Here is a 19,140-nt window from a genome sequence, read left to right as displayed (position 1 = left end):
TGTCAGGTCACCCTCTGCCAAGTCCCGAGGCTCTTCTTGCCAAGTCATTCCCCAGAGCCCCCCGCCCTCCTCCCCACAGCTCCCACTGCACTGCGCCTCAGGCATCCAGGCACTCCTTCAGCTCTTCAGACGTTCCAAGTTCATTCCTACCTCACGGACTTTGGACACGTTGTCCTCCCTGCCAGGAACATTCTTTCTGTGCCAGGCTCATCCCTCCTCATCCCTTAGTTTTCAGCTCAAATGTCAGCTCCACCGGGAGCCTTCCCTGAACCCGGACTAGGTCAGGCTCCAGTGTTTTTCTTCGAGGCCTTTCTTACCTTCACAGTTGACTCGATGGAGGTCTGTCCTCTAGAGAGAGAGACTTGTGAGGGCAGCCGGTTGGTGGCTTTGCTCCCTGCTGCCCTTCAGTGTCTGGCACAGAAAGGCCACAGTCAGTGTTTGCTGATTAAAGGCCCTCGAGGTGTTCAAGGTCGGGGAAGAAGACGGGCACATAATTAAAGCCTCTGTCCTGTCCCAGGCAGGCTGGGACATGGGCTTGGTACAGTTGGTGGCCAGGGGAAAGAGGGCTGGATTCTAACCAAGAAGCTCCAGGAGACTTCCTGAAAGAGGGGGTGTTGGAGTTAGCCCAGTGGTTCTCAACTGGGGGTGATTTTGCACCCCTCCCCCACGAGACATTTGGCAATGTCTGGAGACATTTTGGTTGTCACAGCTGGCATGTAGTGGGCGGGGGCCGGGCACGCTGCTGAACATCCTGTGATGCACCATCCCCCAAAAAGGATCACGCAGCCTAGAATGCCAGTGGTGCTGAGGTCGAGAAAGTATTTTAGATAAAATTCAGAGCACAGGCAAATGCCTAGATGTTGGACAAGGCAGGGACTCTATGGCTGAAATGGCTGAAATTGAGGGCAAGGAGTGTGCGTTATAGTGGGAGATGTGGCTGGACACTCCTTGAATATCAGCCTTCTGGATTGCCAGGACTGGTATAAATCTGCGTGAGTTCTGAGATCGGCTGGGAATGGGGGCAACATTAGGCCCAGCTGGAGCGAGACCCAGCCTCCACTATGTGACTTTGCTTCCCTTTCAGGGAGCTGGACAGCCTGGTGCAGTCCTCACAATACTGCAAGGGAGAGAGCCACAGGCACTTCGTAGGAGGCGTGAAGCTCGGCATGGGCGCCTTCAACCTGGTGAGTGGGAGGGCCCCTCCCCATGTCCGAGTGTCTGGGCTCAAGATGAGCCTCTCCTGCGCATCCCAGCCACACACGTTCTTTGCTGGGCTCCTGTGCTGGGCCCTGTGCCAATCCCGGGACCCAGCAATAAGCAGATATGTTGCAGCCTTGGGGGCTCATAGCTGGGGTACGGGTGGGCATGGGTGCTGGTGCTGGCTCCAGAGTCCCTTCTGCACATTCCTTCCCAGGTCAAGTTGAAAGTTTGAAATCTACCACAGTGGCAGTATTTAGAGCACTAAAAACTGGCAGACAATAAAGCAGGGCCTTTTTAGCCGTGGGGAGCTGGTGGCCTGACGTTGACTAGTGGTGGGGAAGGAGAGAGGCCCGGAAACAGCTGGTGACCCACAGGGACTGGAGAGCCAGACTCCTTTCTGGGGGAGTCGGGGAAGCTTTCCTTCCTGGAGGGGCTGGTATTTGAGCTGAATCTTGGATGACCCGTAGGTGGGGGAAGTTTTCCAGGCAGAGAAGGGCACACTAGGCAGAAGGAACACTGTGAGTAGAGCAGGGAGGCTCAGAAGAGTCGTGCCTGCTCCTGGGAGGAACTGCCCATGCAAAATTTAGGCTCCTGGCCTGGGGAACTTTCCAAAATGTGTGTGTGTGTGTGTGTGTGTGTGTGTCTGTGTGTGTGTGTGTCTGTGTGAGGGGGTAGGGAATACAGGGCGGGGCGGCTCTCTCCACTTCAGGCAAAGCCTCTTCCAAGAGCAGGCCTTGGGGCAGGGATCCCTGCCCGGGTCTGAGTTCATTTCCTTATATGTAAAATGGGAGCAGTGATTCTAGGCCAGTGCTGAGGAATACAAGCTGCAGAGTGTGTTGGATGCAGGTTATAGCCAAACTCTCCTGGGTTCATGGATTGGCTCAACCTCTGATGAGCTTTGGGGCCTTGGACATGTCCTGTCACTTACCTGTGCCTCTGTTTCCCCATCTGTCAAAAGGGGCAGTAATCCCTTCTGTGCAGGACTGTTCTAAGTATCGATTGCCATGACAGAGCCCCTGGTGCCAAGTAGGGGTTCAGTGTACTAACAACTACAGTAGCTGATTATTACATGCGGGACCCCTTCTATGTGCTTTACACATATTAATTTGACCCATCTGCACAGTACCCTTACGAGGTAGGGGCTCTTATTATTCCCACTTTACAGATGAGGAAACTGAGGCATAGAGAGGATGTGTAACTTGCCCAAGGGGACAAGCTGGGAGTGGTGAGACTAGGATTTGGACGCAGTCTGCTCTTGTTATGCTGTAACACTTCTCTGTCTGGAGAAGCTCTTTCCCGGGAACCCGGGGGCGTTGCAGACACAAGGCCTGTACCCCAGGATTAGACACAGGGCCTGGGCCCCACTGGGCACACCTGGGCCCCTCCGTGTGCCCACCTGCCTTTGTCCCTGCAGACGCTGTCCATGCTCCCTACTAGGATCCTGCGGCTGCTGGAGTTTGTGGGATTTTCAGGAAACAAGGTAACTACCTGTTTTTTGGGACCCCCGACCCACTCAGCCCCAGGACTGGAGCTCAGCCAGATGAGGTGGGGCTGAGGGGCCACAGGGCCCAGGTGCCAGTTCTGGCTCAGCCCCCCTCAGGGTGTGGCCCTGGACAGGGCCCAAACCTCTCTGAGCCTCAGTCTACCCTCAGTCAAGTGGGGCCAGTGATCCCTGCCTGATCCCTCACAGGGTGGAGGCTCTGGGGCTGGGGTGGCTGTGGAGGGCAGCTCTGTGCAGGGGCCTGGGGGCATATTCTCTGGGCCTCACAGGCGTCAGGAACTTGGTTCTTCTCCCCTCAGAAGACCTGGAGCAAGTCCCTTCCCATGGGACCATCTTCTGGTCTGGGGCAGGCCCAAGGGAAGCCCTACTATGCATCAGGCCTTGAGGGCAGAAACCAGACTCACTATACTGAGGCTTTACTGGGGCCGGAACCTGAGTACCAGGTAGCAGATCAAGGAGGGCTCCCTGGTGGAGGAGGCCTGATGTGATGGAAGGAGCATTGGCCTAGAAGGCATCCCCTTCCCTCTGTGACTCTGGGCCTCTTTTCAGTAAAACAAGGGGCTTTTCCCCCACTTTTTAAAATCACGTCAGTGTTTCTCAAACCTCAACTTTTTCTGGCCCTTGCTGATTTTTGACATGTCCGTGGACCTCTGTTATTATTACTTATATATTATTTTTCTCAAAAGTGGCTCAAAATTTTTACTTAAATTTATTTAAAGTAAATATACTACACAGACACCTATATGGTTTGGCATGATAAGAGCATAACCATAACAATAAATCCTGTGAGGCCCAAACAATCTTAGGAAAGCCCAGCTGGGTTGCTGGTCTGCCAAGGCTGGCTGAGAAAGGGAATTCAGGGCGAGCGCGACGTGGAGCACACACCAGCACAGGGCCTGGGTTCTCCTGGCTGCTGTCAGATGGACAGACAGAGAACTGAGAAGGGAAGACCCTCGCGTGGGACTCTGTGCTTCCTCGCCTGCCGGCGGACCTCTGACACCTTGGTTGCCACCTGTGGTCCATGGCCCAGGTGCGGAAACACTCACGGGAGGCTCTGAGGGTCCCTTTGCACTTTGTTTTCTTAATAAGGCCCTTGGGTCACGAGTAGGCTTTCAGGATGATGATGGGAAAGAAGAGCATGAGACAGGCCAGGAGTTGGGACAGGCCAAGAGTGTGGCTGTCTGGCCAGGAAGAGAGGGTGACCAGGCCAGAATGGAGAGACCCCCAGCACAGCGCTGGCCCCGTCTTCATCCTGAAAGCAAGGGAGCCACGGGGGATTTGCTGCAGGAGTGCGGCAGGTCAGATGTGTGTGTTACAAAGAACAAGAACACCCTGGAGGGTAGATGGAGGGGCAGAGACTGCAGACAGGGATACAAGTGGGGTCTGGCCTCTTGCTCCTCCCCAGTCAGGCTCTGGAGCCTTCTCCTCCAGGAAGCCTTCCCAGACCATAGTCCTTGTGGTCCCATCTGTGCCCTGAGCTTGTGGTTAGGATTATCTGCCTCTTTGTCATTCTTTTTCCCCTTATCAGACCTGGGGCTGCTCAAGGCCTCAGCACCCACCGCAGGCCAAGTAGGTGAATGAAGGGAGGAATGGGTGAGGGGCTGTCAAGGAGGTGGCCTGGGCAGCAGTTTACGCTGCTAAAATTCGGCGAGGGGCAGCCCCTTGCCCAGGGTTGCACAGTCCAGGAGCAGCTGACCTGGCCTCCTGGGTCTAGCGCTCTCCCACCCTCCCCCAGCTCCAGCAGCAGCCTTCACAGCTGTCCAGGGCCCTCCAGGCTGCTGTTCCTCCTTGGGTCCTAGGCTGGGCCCTGGGGAGCCTGGGTCTTGCTGGCCTCAGCCTGTCCCCTTGTCCCCCAGGACTACGGGCTGCTGCAGCTGAAGGAGGGCGCCTCAGGGCACAGCTTCCGGGCCGTGCTCTGTGTCATGCTGCTGCTGTGCTACCACACCTTCCTCACCTTTGTGCTCGGTAGGAGGGCCCTTGGGGCCCATGGCGGGGGGCAGGAGGCCCTCTGGGGAATGGTTGGCCCTAAGGGCACAGGTTGAGAGGGTGAAGGGCTACATACCCTGATTGGACCCCTGAGACCACAAAGAACAGCTACATCAACTGGCCTGGGGCCTGGTCCCTGACCACTCCCTTCCCCACAGTTTGACTGGGGTCCAGCCTCTGTGTGCTCATCTGTGAAATGGGGATGCTCACACGCACCTTGGAGAGGGTGTGAGGACACTGGAGGCAGCTCCTCGGGGTTCTGGACACGGCCTTGGTGGGCACTGACTTGGTTATTGAGACCTGTGACGTGACATCTGCACTGTCTTATTTAATCCTCACATCACTGCAGAGATAGAATGTTATCCCCATTTCACAGAGGGGAAAACAGAGGCTGGGGGCCACACAGGGGCCAGCGGTGGTGGTGACATGCGTTGTACCCCTACCTCCTTCAGGCACCGGGAACGTCAACATCGAGGAGGCAGAGAGGCTCTTGAAGCCCTACCTGAAGCGATACCCTAAGGTGAGCTCTACCTCCTGCCAGACACCCCAGTCCACGTGTGCCCCACGGGCGCTCCCAGGCCCACATGTGTGTGTTTGCAGGGCGCCATCTTCCTGTTCTTCGCGGGAAGGATTGAAGCCATTAAAGGCAATGTTGATGCAGTGAGTAATGGGCTGGTATCAAAGACCCCTGGGGGGCTTGCAGTCCAGCAGGAAGTCAGACATACAGAGATAATATACTCAGTGCCAGGGCCCACTGGGAGGAGGGCCCCAAGGGAGAACCGACTAGCGAGCAGGAGTGGGAGAGGCACTTCCATGGCAGCCTGGGAAGCCGAGAGAGGCGGTGGCATTTGTGGGGTAGGATTTTGACAGGGAGGTTAGGACCTCGGCATTCCTGGTCGGGGAGGTGCTGGAGTAAGGCAGGGACATGAGAAGATGCACTTATTCAGGGCACAGTGATAGGCTGGAACCTGGTGAGTGCAGGGGAGCCTGGTGGGGTGGGGGGAGGGCTCCCCAGGGGGCAGGGAGCCACTGAAGGGGCTACAGAGGGGAGATTGCAGTCCTGCCAGAGACCCCAGCCCTAAGCCAAGGCTCAGGATGGACTCTGCAGTGTGGCGTTCTAGGGTCTCCCGCTGGCTCTGGCTGTGATTCCTCAGGCATCAAGACAAATGGGCCCCTGGTCCAGGTCACTTCACAGGAGCTACAGAAACCTTTGGAGTTTGCTCTGAGGCACAAGCATTATTATATCACTTTCATTTGAACGCCATCCACTGCCTGTTATCCCTCCAAGATAGCCCTATCCTGTCCTTTCACTTTGTGACCTGAAGACTAGAGCCCCAGCAAGGGTCTAAGGTCACGTGAGACTGAGGCGGATGATCAGGACTGAAGCAGTCTGCTGCACGGGGCTGGGCCACCGTTGCTGGAGGAGGCTGGGCCTGCAGTGGAGTCGGGCGGGTGCAGGGGGTGTGGGCCAGGGGCGCTCGCCGGGACTGACCAGCGGGGGCCCACAGGCCATCCGGCGGTTCGAGGAGTGCTGCGAGGCCCAGCAGCACTGGAAGCAGTTCCACCACATGTGCTACTGGGAGCTGATGTGGTGCTTCACCTACAAGGGCCAGTGGAAGATGGCCTACTTCTACGCCGACCTGCTCAGCAAGGAGAACTCCTGGTCCAAGGTGGGCTCACACCCAGTGCTGGGGGACCCTGGGCGGCCAGACCAACCCAGATTAGCCATGTGCCCCCAGACCAAGGTCCAAACCCCTGACTGGACACGGGTGTCTCCTCTGGAACTTAGAACCATAACTTCTAATAGGACTTAGGGTTGGAAGGAACTAAAGACCATGAGGAACAGAGAAACTTCAGAACTGTAATGTGTCAGTCAAGATTTTTAGTCATGAGGGACAGAAACATGGCTCACACTGCAGGTGAGTGCTGGCCAACAGCACCTTCGGTTGTGGTGGAAATGTTCTATTCCTGAGCCACCCACTGGGGGAGCCACCAGCCGCATGCACACACTGAGCACTTGAAATATTCCTAGGGAAACTGGATGTTTTTCATTTTATTTTTAATTCAAGTTTGAATTTAAAAGTCACATGGGCTAGTGGCCACTGTATTGGACTATGTGGGTCTAAAACACACAAGGCTCATTAGTTCATGCAACAGAGAATTCTAGGCAAACTGACTTCAGGTAGGGTTGGATCCAGGAATTCAAATTATGTCATCTGGGCTTGGTTTTTCCATGTGTGGCTGTGCTCTGCTCTATGACATCTTTGCTGTGTAGGCCAGTCCTCTCCACATGACAGGCAGGGTGGCCATGGGCTGCCCGCCCCAAAGTCGCATCTTCCCTTCGGTTTCAGCTGCAGTCCCACACCTTGAGCTTTCTTGGTCTGGCATGGACTGCATGTCAGTGCCTGCAAACAGAGGGGTGGGAAGACTGATGGACAGGGAGGAGAAGAGGGGTGATTCCCCAGAAGAAAAGTGAGGTGATGTCCCCAAAAGAAGCAGCATTGGTGGGGGCATTAAAGAGATGCCATGTAGGCAAAACAAAGCAAAGCAGATGCCTACTATAGGTGAAAACTTACAACATCAAGATAAGTGGTGAAATAAGTATTAGCCATTATCATCGTGGTAACGATAGCACAAAATTCCGAACAAAGAGTTTAAGAATCATTTAGATCACCAGAGGGCACCCAATCTGGTATTGGCAAATACACATCACTGTGTCTCAGTGGGTTTAAGTCCCCATTTCTCATCCCTCCCCACCTCTGTGTGGAAGTCCTTTTCCAGGACCCCGCCGGGGGACCAGGCTGAAAGAGAATTCTCCAGGTCTGGGCAGGTGGGGCTGGGGGAAGGGCAGGCTGCCACTGAGCTCTTACCATGGGCCCAGCACTTGCCATTTCCTCCACACCACATCCGATGGGGCAGAGGGTATCTCCACTGGGCACACAAGGGCCACTGAGGCTAAGAGAAGGTATGTGACTTTCCTCGCCCACATGGCTGTTGGTGCCGACTCTGGATTAGCAGACAGCCCTGTGTGACTCACAAAGGCCTCTGCTTTTCCCAGCTTGCCCTGAGGCCACCCTGCTGTTAAAGGTGCTCCCTGTGGGCCTGGCATGTATTCTTCATCACTTCCCACTCCCAGGAAGAGCACAGGCTTGGGGAACCTTTTTGAACCAGTGACCCAGAAGCCTCCCCGTGGAGTAGGCCGGGCACCTTACACGAGTGGGCAGGCTGGGTCCACTTACACAGGGAAGAAGAAGTGTGGGAGTGCACGCAGCTGCTGTGAGGAGCAGAGGCAGGCAGTCTGGCTGTGAGTCAGCTCAGTCTCCAGCTCTCTGTGTGACTCTGGGGTGGTCAACACCCCTCTCTCCAGCCCTTTCCTCAGAAGGGTATCCTGTGAAAGTGGGGGTTGTAGCACCCTGAGTTCTGGTGCCCCATTTATTCCTAATGTCGTCCTTGGCCACTACAGAATCTACCAACTTTCAGCTCTAGGGACTTGGCCTGTGCCTATGGCATCTCCCTCTGCCTGGACCTCACATCCCTGTGGAGCTCCGTGTTTCCCTCTGTTTGAGCTGGCTAGAATCTGGGTGGTGACACCTGTGTGTTCAACACTGTAAAGAGGGAAACAGAGTGAGCTCAGGCAGCACTGGGCAGCACAGCCGAGAAGAAGAGAGAGGCTTCTGGAAGAGGAGACATCTGAGCTGAGTTGTGGAGGAGGAATTGGGGTAGAGAGTGGAGGAAGTGAAAGGACACCCCATGCCAAGAGAACAGCAAGGATAAAGGCTTGAAAGCCAAGGTGCTGCTAAGAAGCCGTGTCGCCAGGTGAAGGGCTGTGGGTAGGAGTGCAGGGGGGCCTATGGGGAAACCATCCCTGTTAGGTCACTTGCTATAGGTTCTTGAGGACAAGGACTATCTGACTGCCCAGAGCCTGGTAGAGTAATCGAGAAAACTGTTGAATCAATGGGCAAACAGATAACTGGGGAGACAGGGATCCCACAGAGAAGGAGGCTGCTGTTTTCCAGCAATGTGGCTCCAGATTATCCCTTGATAACTTGATGTCCATGGGTGTCACAACTCTAGGTCACTGCATCCACCCTTCCTCCTGGTGACTCAAGGGGGCAAGCTGTCCAGGGGGGAGCAGGAGAAAGCTCTTAGAGGAAGCCATTGGTAAGCCTGGCAGAGAAGGAATGATGACATCCTAGGCAGAGGAAAGGCATAGGCAAAGGCCGGGGGCGAGTTTAAGGAGTGATGGCGAATAATTGGAAGAAGAGGAGCCAGAAAAGCAGGTCACAGAGCCCCGAGTGGCTGTTTGGGCTTTAGTCTGACAGGGAATGAGCCCTTGATGCATGTGGCTTAGATTTGGGTTTTAAGAAATCTCCCCTGCAGTTGCTGGGCACCCCTGCCTGAAGCCAAGTGCCTCTGATGTATTCTTGGAAGGGCCCAGGGGCCAGTGTGGTTAGAATGATGTGACGGGGGCGGAAACAGTGGAGATGAAATTGGAGGGGCAACCGGGGGAGACTGGATGGGGTCCTTGAGAGGGTGTTTGGGTTTTATCCTAACTGTGGTAGGATATCGTGAGAACATTTCAAGGACAAATTGATGTAATTTGACTTAAAAAGATCTATGGTGTGGGAAATGGCTTGCAGGGGACAGGAATGGAAGCAGGAAGACCGATTAGGAGACCATGTAATCTAGGGCAGTAGGAAGACCCCTGGTGGCCTGGAGCAGGGAGCTGGTGTGTAGGCTGGTGCGATAACCGAGGTGAGCCACAGAGTCAGTGGGACTCAAGAACTAGAGGGGAGGTAAAGTCATGAGGACTTAGTGACTCAGTACCAGCATGGGGAAGAGGGAGAAGGCAAGGGTGACACCAGGAAGTTAAAGATGGGATGGGGAACAGGTTTTAGCAAGGGGAGACATTTTTCCCACCACACCCAACAAAAACCAGCTTTTCCTCATTTTGTGAAGGGCAGACAGGTGCTTAGGGAAGAGAACTGGGAGTAGCCATGAGCTTCAGCATGGGTGGGGCTGCCAGGTGGAGGCTGCTTTCCACCTTCTCCAGAGACTAGATTCCAGGATGTCCTGCTTCCTTTCCTCCTCCACCCGCACTACACTTCTTTCTGGGCTAATAATGGCAGGTAGGTAGGTCGCTGGCAGCAGCCCCAGGTGGCAGGAGCTGCGGTGCAAGGCTCGGCCACTGGAGGGCAGCACAGAGCCAGGCTCCTCTGGCCCTGGATTTTTAAGGGGAAGGGGCACAGCTTTTCTGGATGGATCTTTGGGAGGAGGAAGGGGAGTCTGCACAGCCACACCTTCCCTCCCTGTGGACAAGGCCCTTAAAGCCACACAAATATGGTGCCATTCCCAGCTCTGCCCCCAGCAGCGCTGAGGTCCTCTTAGGAAGCAGAAAGTGGGTACAGATTCCTTTCTGGCATTGTCTTTGGGATCAGGTGAGGTGATGTATGTAAAGTGCCTAGCACAGAGTAAGGCAGTTCCCCCAAGGGATCCTGAAATGAGTCGTGACGAGGGCCATGCTCACTCTTCTGGCCTCACCCCTCTTCTTTTATGCTACTCATTTCTATCTTTGCTATACACAGGCTCTGCTCGGGCTGTTCCCCTTGCCTGGAAGGTCCATTCTCAGGGTTTCTGTGAATCTCCCTGTTGGCCTTCAAGGGCCCAGTCTGAAGTAACTGCTTCCCAGAAGCCCTTGCCGCTCTGCCCTCGTGTCTCCAACCTAGCCTCAGCCCTGCCCGTGCATCCGCTGGTTGCTGGAGTTGTTCTCTCCATTGCTTCACAGTGGAGAGGGTGGCAGCTGCTTTGACGTGGGCTCGTCCTGGATTTAACTCCCAGCTCAAGTCCTCAAGTTGCTTCAGCTCCCTCAGTTTCTCCCCTGGGGCTTGGGGATAATGTTACTGCTAAATGAGGTATTTGCTCCAAATGAGTTCCAAATGAGTTGCCACGGGAGTTGTGGCCGCCTCAGCTGTTTCCAAGGGCAGCGGAAAATGTGGCATGCAGCTGGGCCAGCATCCGCCGCTGGGCCTCACCCGTGCTGCCTGAGCTCGTGATCAGGTTCCTCACACCTGACTCTTGCTCTGCCTCTCGCAGGCTACCTACATCTACATGAAGGCTGCCTACCTCAGCATGTTTGGGAAGGATGACTACAAGCCGTTTGGGGATGATGAAGTGGAGTTGTTCAGGTGAGCCCTGCCACTGCACCCCCATTGCAGGCCTCAGCCAGGCTCTGTCCAGGGCACCAGGCAGGAGATGCTGGGGTGGTCATCACCCCTGGCCCTCCCCAACGACTGCCCCACAGACTGCCCTGCCATCACATCACCACATTCTCCTCCTGCTGCTTTTGGAACCCTCTGAATCTGTTCAGAGGCTTGCTTTCACCAAAGTGGTTCTGTCAACACCTTTTCCATTGAGCCTCTTTCATCAGGTTAGGAGGACAGATGTGGACACCAAGGTCCAGAGAGGTCCCTTCTGCCGGGTTAACCTGATACACTCAGAGCAGCACAGTAGAGAGCCAGTCAGATCAAATAAACGTATTAAATCCGGTCTTTGCCATTCCTTAGCTGTGTCACCTTGAACACTTTCAGCATCTATAAAATGGGAATAACCTCTGCCTTGCATCATTGTTTTGCGAATCAGAGGATATATTTATAGAGCCCGGAGTCACTAAACTGAAGCTGTTTTTACTCTTATCTGTAAGGCTGGCCTGCCGTGTGCCTTTGCTAAGGCTCTAGAGCAGGGCTGAGCCTTGGCAGGTTGAGAGTTGTGGACCTTCCTCCAGTTGTGGCGAGGGCTGGCCTTGAGGTGGGGGTAACCTGAGCTTCCCAGACTACCAAGGGCTTAGTCACAGGGCGTCCATCATTTACTGAGTGCTTCTGTTTCTCCGTCTCCCTCAACTGTCCCACAAAACCTCGAAGGGTATCTGTGGGGGAGGAAGATCATTTTCCCTCTACTACATTTTAAGCTGAGCTCCCCTCCCCATAATAAAGGACAGATTAACAGGAGAAAAACAAAGAGAAGTTTAATAACGTGTATGCCTCCTTTACACATGGGAGATACCCAGGAAAACAGAGTAATTCTCTGAAATGGCCCAAGCCATCACCTTAAATACCACCTGCAACTAAAGACAAAAGATGACTTGGCTGGAGAGCCAGTTACAGGAGGTTTTCAAAGCACAGTAGAGGAGCGTATGATTGTTATGCAGATTGTCTCTACTTTCTCTATTGGTAAATTTCTGGAGATTTAGTCACCCCTGTTAGAGAGAGGGAGATACACCCATACAGGTGGTATTTCCCTTACAAATGTCTCTCACAAAAGGTAACTTCTAGGCTTTCCGGAGTTTCTCCTGTGTCTGCTATTTCTTAAAAATAACCTGCCTAAAATAATCTTTATGCCAAGGGGTCACGTTGTGGGGTGACAAATTTTTCTCCCCTTCACATCATTATCTCCATTTTAGAAATGAGAAAACAGGCCCTGAGAGGTTCCACAGTGAATAAGCAGGGGAGGTGTCTGGGAGGGAGACCTCACAACTAGGTCCAGCTGTTTCCTGGGCTTGGGCGGCTCGGGCTTGAGGGTCACAGCCACACCCTGTGAATGTGGCAGAAATGAGAGAGAGTGGGATGCAGCTGGGTGGGTGAGGCCTTAGCGGTGGAGGCTCGCCTAGCTGCATATCGCATTTTATTCTGCCCCTGGAAACAGCAGAGGAGGCCCCAACTCCCGCAGCAAGAGTTAATTAAAGGTTCAAGCTGTGAGGTCTTTTTGGGCAGGCCCCTCCCTTTCTCTGGGCGCTCATCTCCCCTGTGAAATGGGGTCAGACTTCCACTGGGCCCTCCAGAAATAGGGCCTGAGAGTGAGGAGACAACTAGAAGGCAGAGCAGGTGGGGCGTTGGTGTGTATTCTCACTTCTGCCAGCTGGTGAGGAGGAACCCCTTGCCTACCCACAGGAAGTGGTCAGGTCTTGGGACAGGGCCTGTGAAATAAGGCCATCATGAATCCAATACTGTTTCGTCATACAGATGAGGAAACTGAAGCCCAGAGAGCTGCCAACTGGACACTGGGCAGTCTGGGGACTCTCAGTTCTCTCCTGCTTTTTCTCACTGTGCCTGCCTTGCTCCCCACCCCACCCCATCTCTTGCAGAGCCGTGCCAGGCCTGAAACTCAAGATTGCTGGGAAATCTCTACCCACGGAGAAGTTTGCCATCCGGAAGTCCAGGCGATACCTCTCCCCCAAACCTGTCTCTTTGCCAATCCCTGCTCTGGTGGGTCAGAGGGTTGTGACTGGCTCTGCACTCGTTTGGAATTGTAGGGATCAGCTGAGAGCTGGGGATACAACCACGGACCCAGGGGAAGTGGATGAGGGAGAAAGACCTTTATGCCTCCTGGGCCTGAAGAGGATTTCACAATTCACCTGGGATTGGGGGGAGGGCAGATGAGTCTGAGCCAGCCCTTGCCTCTGAGAGAGCTGGTCTACTGGGGGTGGGGCTGGGAGTAAGGAGACAAGAGTGGACTTCAGACACCTGATGGCAGAAAGAGCAGCCCCCCTCCTAGACAGCTCCACATGCCTGTCCCCAGGCAGAGGCACCACTCAGCTGTTTGTGTTCCTACCCTGATTGTTTCAGTCTTGTCACATGATTGTAATTGTTGTTTACACTGTTCCCTTCCCTGGACCTTGCTTTTCTGAGGCCTGGGACCCTGTAATATTCCACTCTGAAATAACAGGAATAGCTGACATTGTTACTGGGCACCTGCTGTGATCAAGGTTCCTTATACTCATTGCCTATGGCCTCACTTGATCCTCACAATAACCCTGAGTAGGTGCTGGTGGTATCCCCATTTTACAGATAGGGATACAAAGCCCTAATAGGTTTAAGTGATAAAAGTAGAAAGATATCTAAGAAGTGGATAAAATATAAGTAGAAAGATAAAATAATTTGCCCAGGTTGCACAACTAGTGAGTTAGAGTCAGAATTTGAACCCAGATAATCTGGTTCCAGAGACCATATTCTGAACCACTGTTGATACCCATGCCAAGCATGATTTTAGCAGGCATCAGAGAAGGTTCCAGTTTGTTAGGAGTCTTTGTTATTCAAATGGTAAGACAGCCAGGAAAGTAGAAAGGGTCTTCAGAGGCCTTTCATTGGTTCTGCTTCTACCATTCACTAATTGTGACCTTAATGGAAAATGGGTAATATATAACTTGCCCATTTCATAGTACAGTTATGAGAATCAGCTGTTAAAATGCATTAGATGCTTCATAAATCAAAAAGTTCGATATTTAAAAAAAAATTTATTTGAGAGAGATTGATTTGTTGTTCCACTTATTTATGCATTCCTTGGTTGCTTCTGGTGTGTGCCCTGACTGGGGATTGAACCTACAACCTTTGTGCACTGAGATGAGCAACCTGGCCAAAGCTAAAACGTTCGATATTTATAGAATTTATTTAGAACTTGTATTCTGAATCCCTATAAACAAATTTTTAAATACTTTATAAACTATTATAAAATTGGGGGTGGTGCTGTAAGGAAGGGCAGGGCAAGTACCCACACAAAAAATTTAGGGAAGAATTTCCTAACCTATAATCTGAAAAATGTCATTTATGCATGAAATGATTTCTGCGATTAAATATATTAGGTAAGACTGTTCTAAATAAATTATTTCCCGCAAATTTAGGAGTTTAGAAGGGCCTTTAGTGATCCTCTGATCTGAGATGCCCATCTTACAGACAGGGAAACTGAGGCCCCACTGAGGACACCTGACTGACTTGCTCCCCTGCCCTCAGGAAATGATGTACATTTGGAATGGCTACGCTGTGATTGGGAAGCAGCCAGAACTCACAGACGGGATACTTGACATTATCACCAAGGCTGAAGAGATGCTGGAAAAGGGGCCAGGTGACTACCCCAGGCCCTTGAACCTGCCAGGCTGGGTCAGATCACAGGACTTTCAGTTGAAGCTTCCTCTACTAAAAATGTCCTTCCTTCCTTCTTCTCTACCCTGGTAACTGACCTTTGCCTTTCTAGAGTGAGCTTCAAGGACAGCTCCTCCAAGAAGCTATCCCTTGTCCCCTTGGCAGTCAAGGCCTCCCATGGGCTCCCACGGCCCCTGGGCTTCCTTTAGTCAGCCTTGATTTCACTCTGTTGTCATTGTCTCAGTCTGTCTTTCCTTCCCAGTGTGAGTTCCCTGAGGATAGGGACCACGTGTGAGTCACCTGTGTCCCCAGGGCCCAGCACAGAGTAGGGGCCCCAGGAATGAACAAGCCTGTTTTCTTCTCTCACTGCCCTGTTCTCAGAGAATGAGTACTTGGTGGATGATGAGTGTTTAGTGAAGTTGCTGAAAGGCCTGTGTCTGAAGTACCTGGGCCGTGTCCAGGAGGCTGAGGAGAATTTCAGGAGCATCACTGCCAAGTAAGTGCCTCTGGCTGCTTCCGATCCACAGGGCCTCCTGCTGGGCGCGTTTCTCTTGGAGAGAAATTTCAGGCATATTTTTCCCTCACGCGCACTCATTCCAGCCCGTGGCCCTACCTCTATGCACCAAGCAGGTACTAGTGTCTACTCTGTGCCAGGACACGTGCTGGGCGCTGATCATTAAGACTTCATCCCCCAGGGCCACCAGATTGCTTAACTACAGGAGCCCATCCACACTGAGTTCCATGTGAATGGTGCCCCCTAAAGTTTGTAATTCACCAACTCTGCCCTTGCCCTTGGGGGTCACAAATGTTACAGATAGATAGCTACAGGCAACTCAATCTGGTGTGATCAGGGCTGTGCTAGAAGGAAGCAGAGAAGACAGCAGGTGTCCTGAGGAGGGAGGACCCTAAACCTAATGCAGGATACCAGAAAAAGCTTTCCAAGTATGCTGTTTAAATTGTGAAGTTTATCAGGCAGAGATAGCAATGGAGGAGGAGTTTTAAGTAGAGTAGGTTACAGCACGTGCAAATGCTCGGGCACCTGAGGCTGGAGGGACAGTGATTAGGCTCTCCCCACCTGTGTGAAATTATAGAGGGAAAGGGCTGCAGACAAAAGGGGGGTGGGAGTGGGGAGGGTTACACTGCCAAGGGCCTGGCTGTCTTGCTAGAAGACTGAACTTTATCCTGCAGAGAGAAGAGAGCCAGGAAAGATACCAGACAGGGCAGGTCTGGGTCCTAAAAGGGTGTCTCTGGGGCAGCATGGTGGGTAGGTTAAAGGGGCCAAATTGGAGACAGGACACTCCCAATATAATCATTCAAACTGTGGAAAGGGGGTTGGGGACTGAAGTGGGAGTAGGCTAAGGATATGACAAGAACCACAGGTGGTTAAGAAGTTGGGTCCCAGGTGCAGAGGCCTAGAAGGCTCTGCTGTGGATCCCAAGCCTTTCTAGGGCTAGGTAGTGGGAACCTTCCTAAATGGTGATTCAGAGCTGCAAACTCCACTTGAGGGTGTGGGTTGGATCCTTTCACTTGGAGAAGGCTCTGGAGGAGGAGCCTGAAGGACGTGTTAAGGGCAGGGCCTGTAAACCACGTCCTCCTCTGTCTCACAGTGAAAAGAAGATTAAATATGACCACTACTTGATCCCAAATGCCCTGCTGGAGCTGGCCCTGCTGTTCATGGAGCAAGGGAGAAATGAAGAGGCTGTCAAACTCTTGGAAACTGCCAAGTAAGGCTCGATTAGCCTTTAGGAGTCCTTTGCTCCCCATGAGCTCCAGAGCTTCACCTGGCTGGGGGCAGAGGAGCCCAGGCATCAGTGAGGGAGGGTGTGGGCAATGCAGGATGGCAGTCTAGAGGCTGGACCTGTGTCCCTGGGAACCCAGCTCTCACCTAGCATGCAAAGGCTTCCTCAACTTACCAGTGAGGAACTGGAATCCCAGAAGCAGGGAATGAGGTACCCAAAGTCACACACAAGTCAGCCCTAGGGCTGTGTGAAGCTTCAGATTCCCTGCCTTCTAGCCCATTGAGCTACCTCTTGAAACCTCAAGCTTGGGGACCCATCAGGACCAAGAGCAGCTCCAGAGGGCATGATATCTGGGTGAGGAGCTACACCGCCTTGCTGCTATCCCTACTGGGCAGGCCCAACTTTTTTTAGACAGGGATTTAAACCTCTGCAGCTCTTCCTTGGCTGGTGGGCTCCCACAGCTCAGACTAGAGCAGCCTCATGTGTCTGATTCTCTGGTCTCTTCCAGGCAAAACTACAAGAATTATTCCATGGAGTCAAGGACACATTTTCGAATCCAGGCAGCTACACTCCAAGCCAAGTCTTCTCTAGAGAATGGCAACAGAACCATGGTCTCCTCAGTGTCCTTGTAGCTTTGTGCAGCACTCCCAAGCTGGAAGAGAGACAGCTGAACAGAGCTCCTGGAAACATTTCAAAACTGATCCCTTCCCCCTGCCCTGCCTTCGGGGTCCACCGGTGCTCCAGTGAGATGGCACGACCTGAGTATCCGTGAAGGAGCCAAGCTGGCATTTTCACCAGTGTGGCCAAGGTCCTTTGCCAAGGACAGAGCAGGTGGAGCCCTCTGCCTGCCCTATCACATATACGGGTACTTGTTTTTCACTGTGATGTTTAAGAGAATGTACGAACAGTTTACATTTTCCTTAGAAATACAATGATGGGATCATAGTTGGCTTTTTTAAAAACCACCAACCAACCACCTGCATATCTTTGCTTTAATCCATACTGATCTGGAGGTAAATCTGTATGATGCCAAAGTCGAAACTGCTTTTCAAACTTCAGCAAGGTCGACCCTCAGGAGGGTCTGCACCTCAGGCTTCAAAACTTCTGGGGGCTGCACAAAGACACCCCCTATCTTACTCCTTACACTTCATTTTAACTCCCTTTGTATCCTTCCAATTTAAAAAAAATCAAACATATTTTAGTGAGGTAATTTTCATTTGAGTTGATCTATGGGGAAAAAATCAATCTCCACCGGTCAGGAGTGGGGATGTTCAGGCCTGACGGGGAGCTGTGTGGCTCTTCTGTGCTAAGAAGTTTGGGGGGAGGGGTGGTTCTCAAACTGAAACCACTGGGAATAATTTATGAAGTCTTCTGTACTTCACTCCAGGATACATTTATTTACTGACAGCATTGTTCTGGTTACTCTTGGCCTACTGTGTATGTTTTAAACTTTTCAGTTAAGAGAAAATAGATATTTAAGTAATAAAACTGGCATACTGAAAAGACATCATGCAACATCTATTCCAGTAAAATGTGTTGCTTGAATTCTTAGGCAGGGCAGACTGGATCAGAAACCTGTTTTATTTAGATAATATGATATTTAAAATTTTTAGAATAAGTCACCAACATTTAAAAATGGGGAGATTTCACAAATCTTGTTTCCAGCCTCTTATTTAAAAAAAAAAAAAAAAGAACTGGCAACATTGGGCCTTATTACCATAAGCAACAAGGCAACAATCAGTTGGAGCTGAGTAGAGGTGTCTTCAAACACTTATATTCCCCTTCTGGTCCCTAAAATCACCTGCACTAGCAACTTCTGGGACTGTGAAAATGAGAGCTCAAGTTCAGTGACTGAGTTTTACCATTCAGAATCTCATGACAGCCTACTTCAATTTAACCATTTCCATAGAAAACTCATGTACACACTAAAAATTTTCACCTGTGAACAGGCACGCAAATACATGAATGCAATTTCTGTAAGGGAAGAACCACAGACAACTTTCCAATCTTCCAGCATTGCTGTATTTATCAAACATTCCTGAGCATCTGCCAGTGGCCGGGTGGGTTAATCTACTAACATACAGTCAACCAGCTTCCTCTGACCGATACTGAATAGGTTTTAGGTAAGGCATATTATCATTAGGGAAAGAAAGCAAACTGTCAGCAGAGAGGCTGTGAAATTTTTTTTCTCACTGTTACAACTAGACAAAAGACTAATCTCTGTAGAGCAGCCCCCTGCAAGCTCTATCTCCTCCGAAGCATGGATGCTGGGAGACCAGCCTGTTTCTAGGTTGTTGGGCAGGGCAGGGGTGAGAGGGTGACTACAGGCAGGCTGCTGAGAGGACAGCTTTCTGTGGCTCCCCCACACGTTAGAACCCTGCCTATTGCTGTATAAAAGCAGCACTGGACATAGGATGCCAAACAATTTACAAAATAGTTTATTAAAAAAAAACTTTTATTTCAACATTTATTTTAGGGGCTTTTGCTTGTTATTTTAAAGATTTATGCCAGATGGTTTCCTTGTCAGTATTTGTTGCTTCTTTCTTGCTGGGCTTCATTAATTAGCCCACATCACCTTTACCTCTGTCTGCCGCCCTGGCTGCAGTCTGGCTGATAAGAGAAATCAGTGGGCTCGTCTCCTTTATCCCATCTGCAGCCTGAGATAGTCTATGAAAAACATGTGCGTGAGGGAGCGGAGAGGGTGAACACACTGGGTGTCTGACACCACTTATCCTTGTGCAGAGGCCTTTGAAGGTGAAAATTCTGTTATGAGCTTCTAACTGTGTCTGCTTTGAGCCATTTCTGG

At 51.9% G+C, this 19,140-nt stretch overlaps 1 protein-coding gene across 4 annotated transcripts in view; it reads left to right on the top strand.

Moving 5' to 3' along the window:
* Positions 1–18,804, top strand: part of TTC39A (tetratricopeptide repeat domain 39A) — a 53,446-nt gene extending 34,642 nt beyond the window's left edge. For 3 of the 4 annotated variants that reach the window (XM_024571188.3, XM_053921795.2, XM_045204366.3), the window contains exons 7-18: positions 1,085–1,184; positions 2,615–2,680; positions 4,558–4,666; positions 5,140–5,207; positions 5,288–5,347; positions 6,196–6,357; positions 10,781–10,872; positions 12,825–12,945; positions 14,467–14,578; positions 14,977–15,091; positions 16,203–16,319; positions 16,843–18,804. In XM_024571188.3, the coding sequence (XP_024426956.2) occupies positions 1,085–1,184; positions 2,615–2,680; positions 4,558–4,666; positions 5,140–5,207; positions 5,288–5,347; positions 6,196–6,357; positions 10,781–10,872; positions 12,825–12,945; positions 14,467–14,578; positions 14,977–15,091; positions 16,203–16,319; positions 16,843–16,966 (1,246 nt within the window). In that variant the 3' untranslated portion in view covers positions 16,967–18,804. The remainder of the gene's footprint in view (positions 1–1,084; positions 1,185–2,614; positions 2,681–4,557; positions 4,667–5,139; positions 5,208–5,287; positions 5,348–6,195; positions 6,358–10,780; positions 10,873–12,824; positions 12,946–14,466; positions 14,579–14,976; positions 15,092–16,202; positions 16,320–16,842) is intronic. The other variant, XM_045204367.3, reaches the window with a different exon arrangement.
* Positions 18,805–19,140: the final 336 nt, after the last annotated feature.

Source organism: Desmodus rotundus, chromosome 3 (assembly GCF_022682495.2).
Source record: "Desmodus rotundus isolate HL8 chromosome 3, HLdesRot8A.1, whole genome shotgun sequence".
Lineage (NCBI taxonomy): Eukaryota > Metazoa > Chordata > Mammalia > Chiroptera > Phyllostomidae > Desmodus > Desmodus rotundus.
This window is presented reverse-complemented; position numbering and strand designations above follow the sequence as displayed.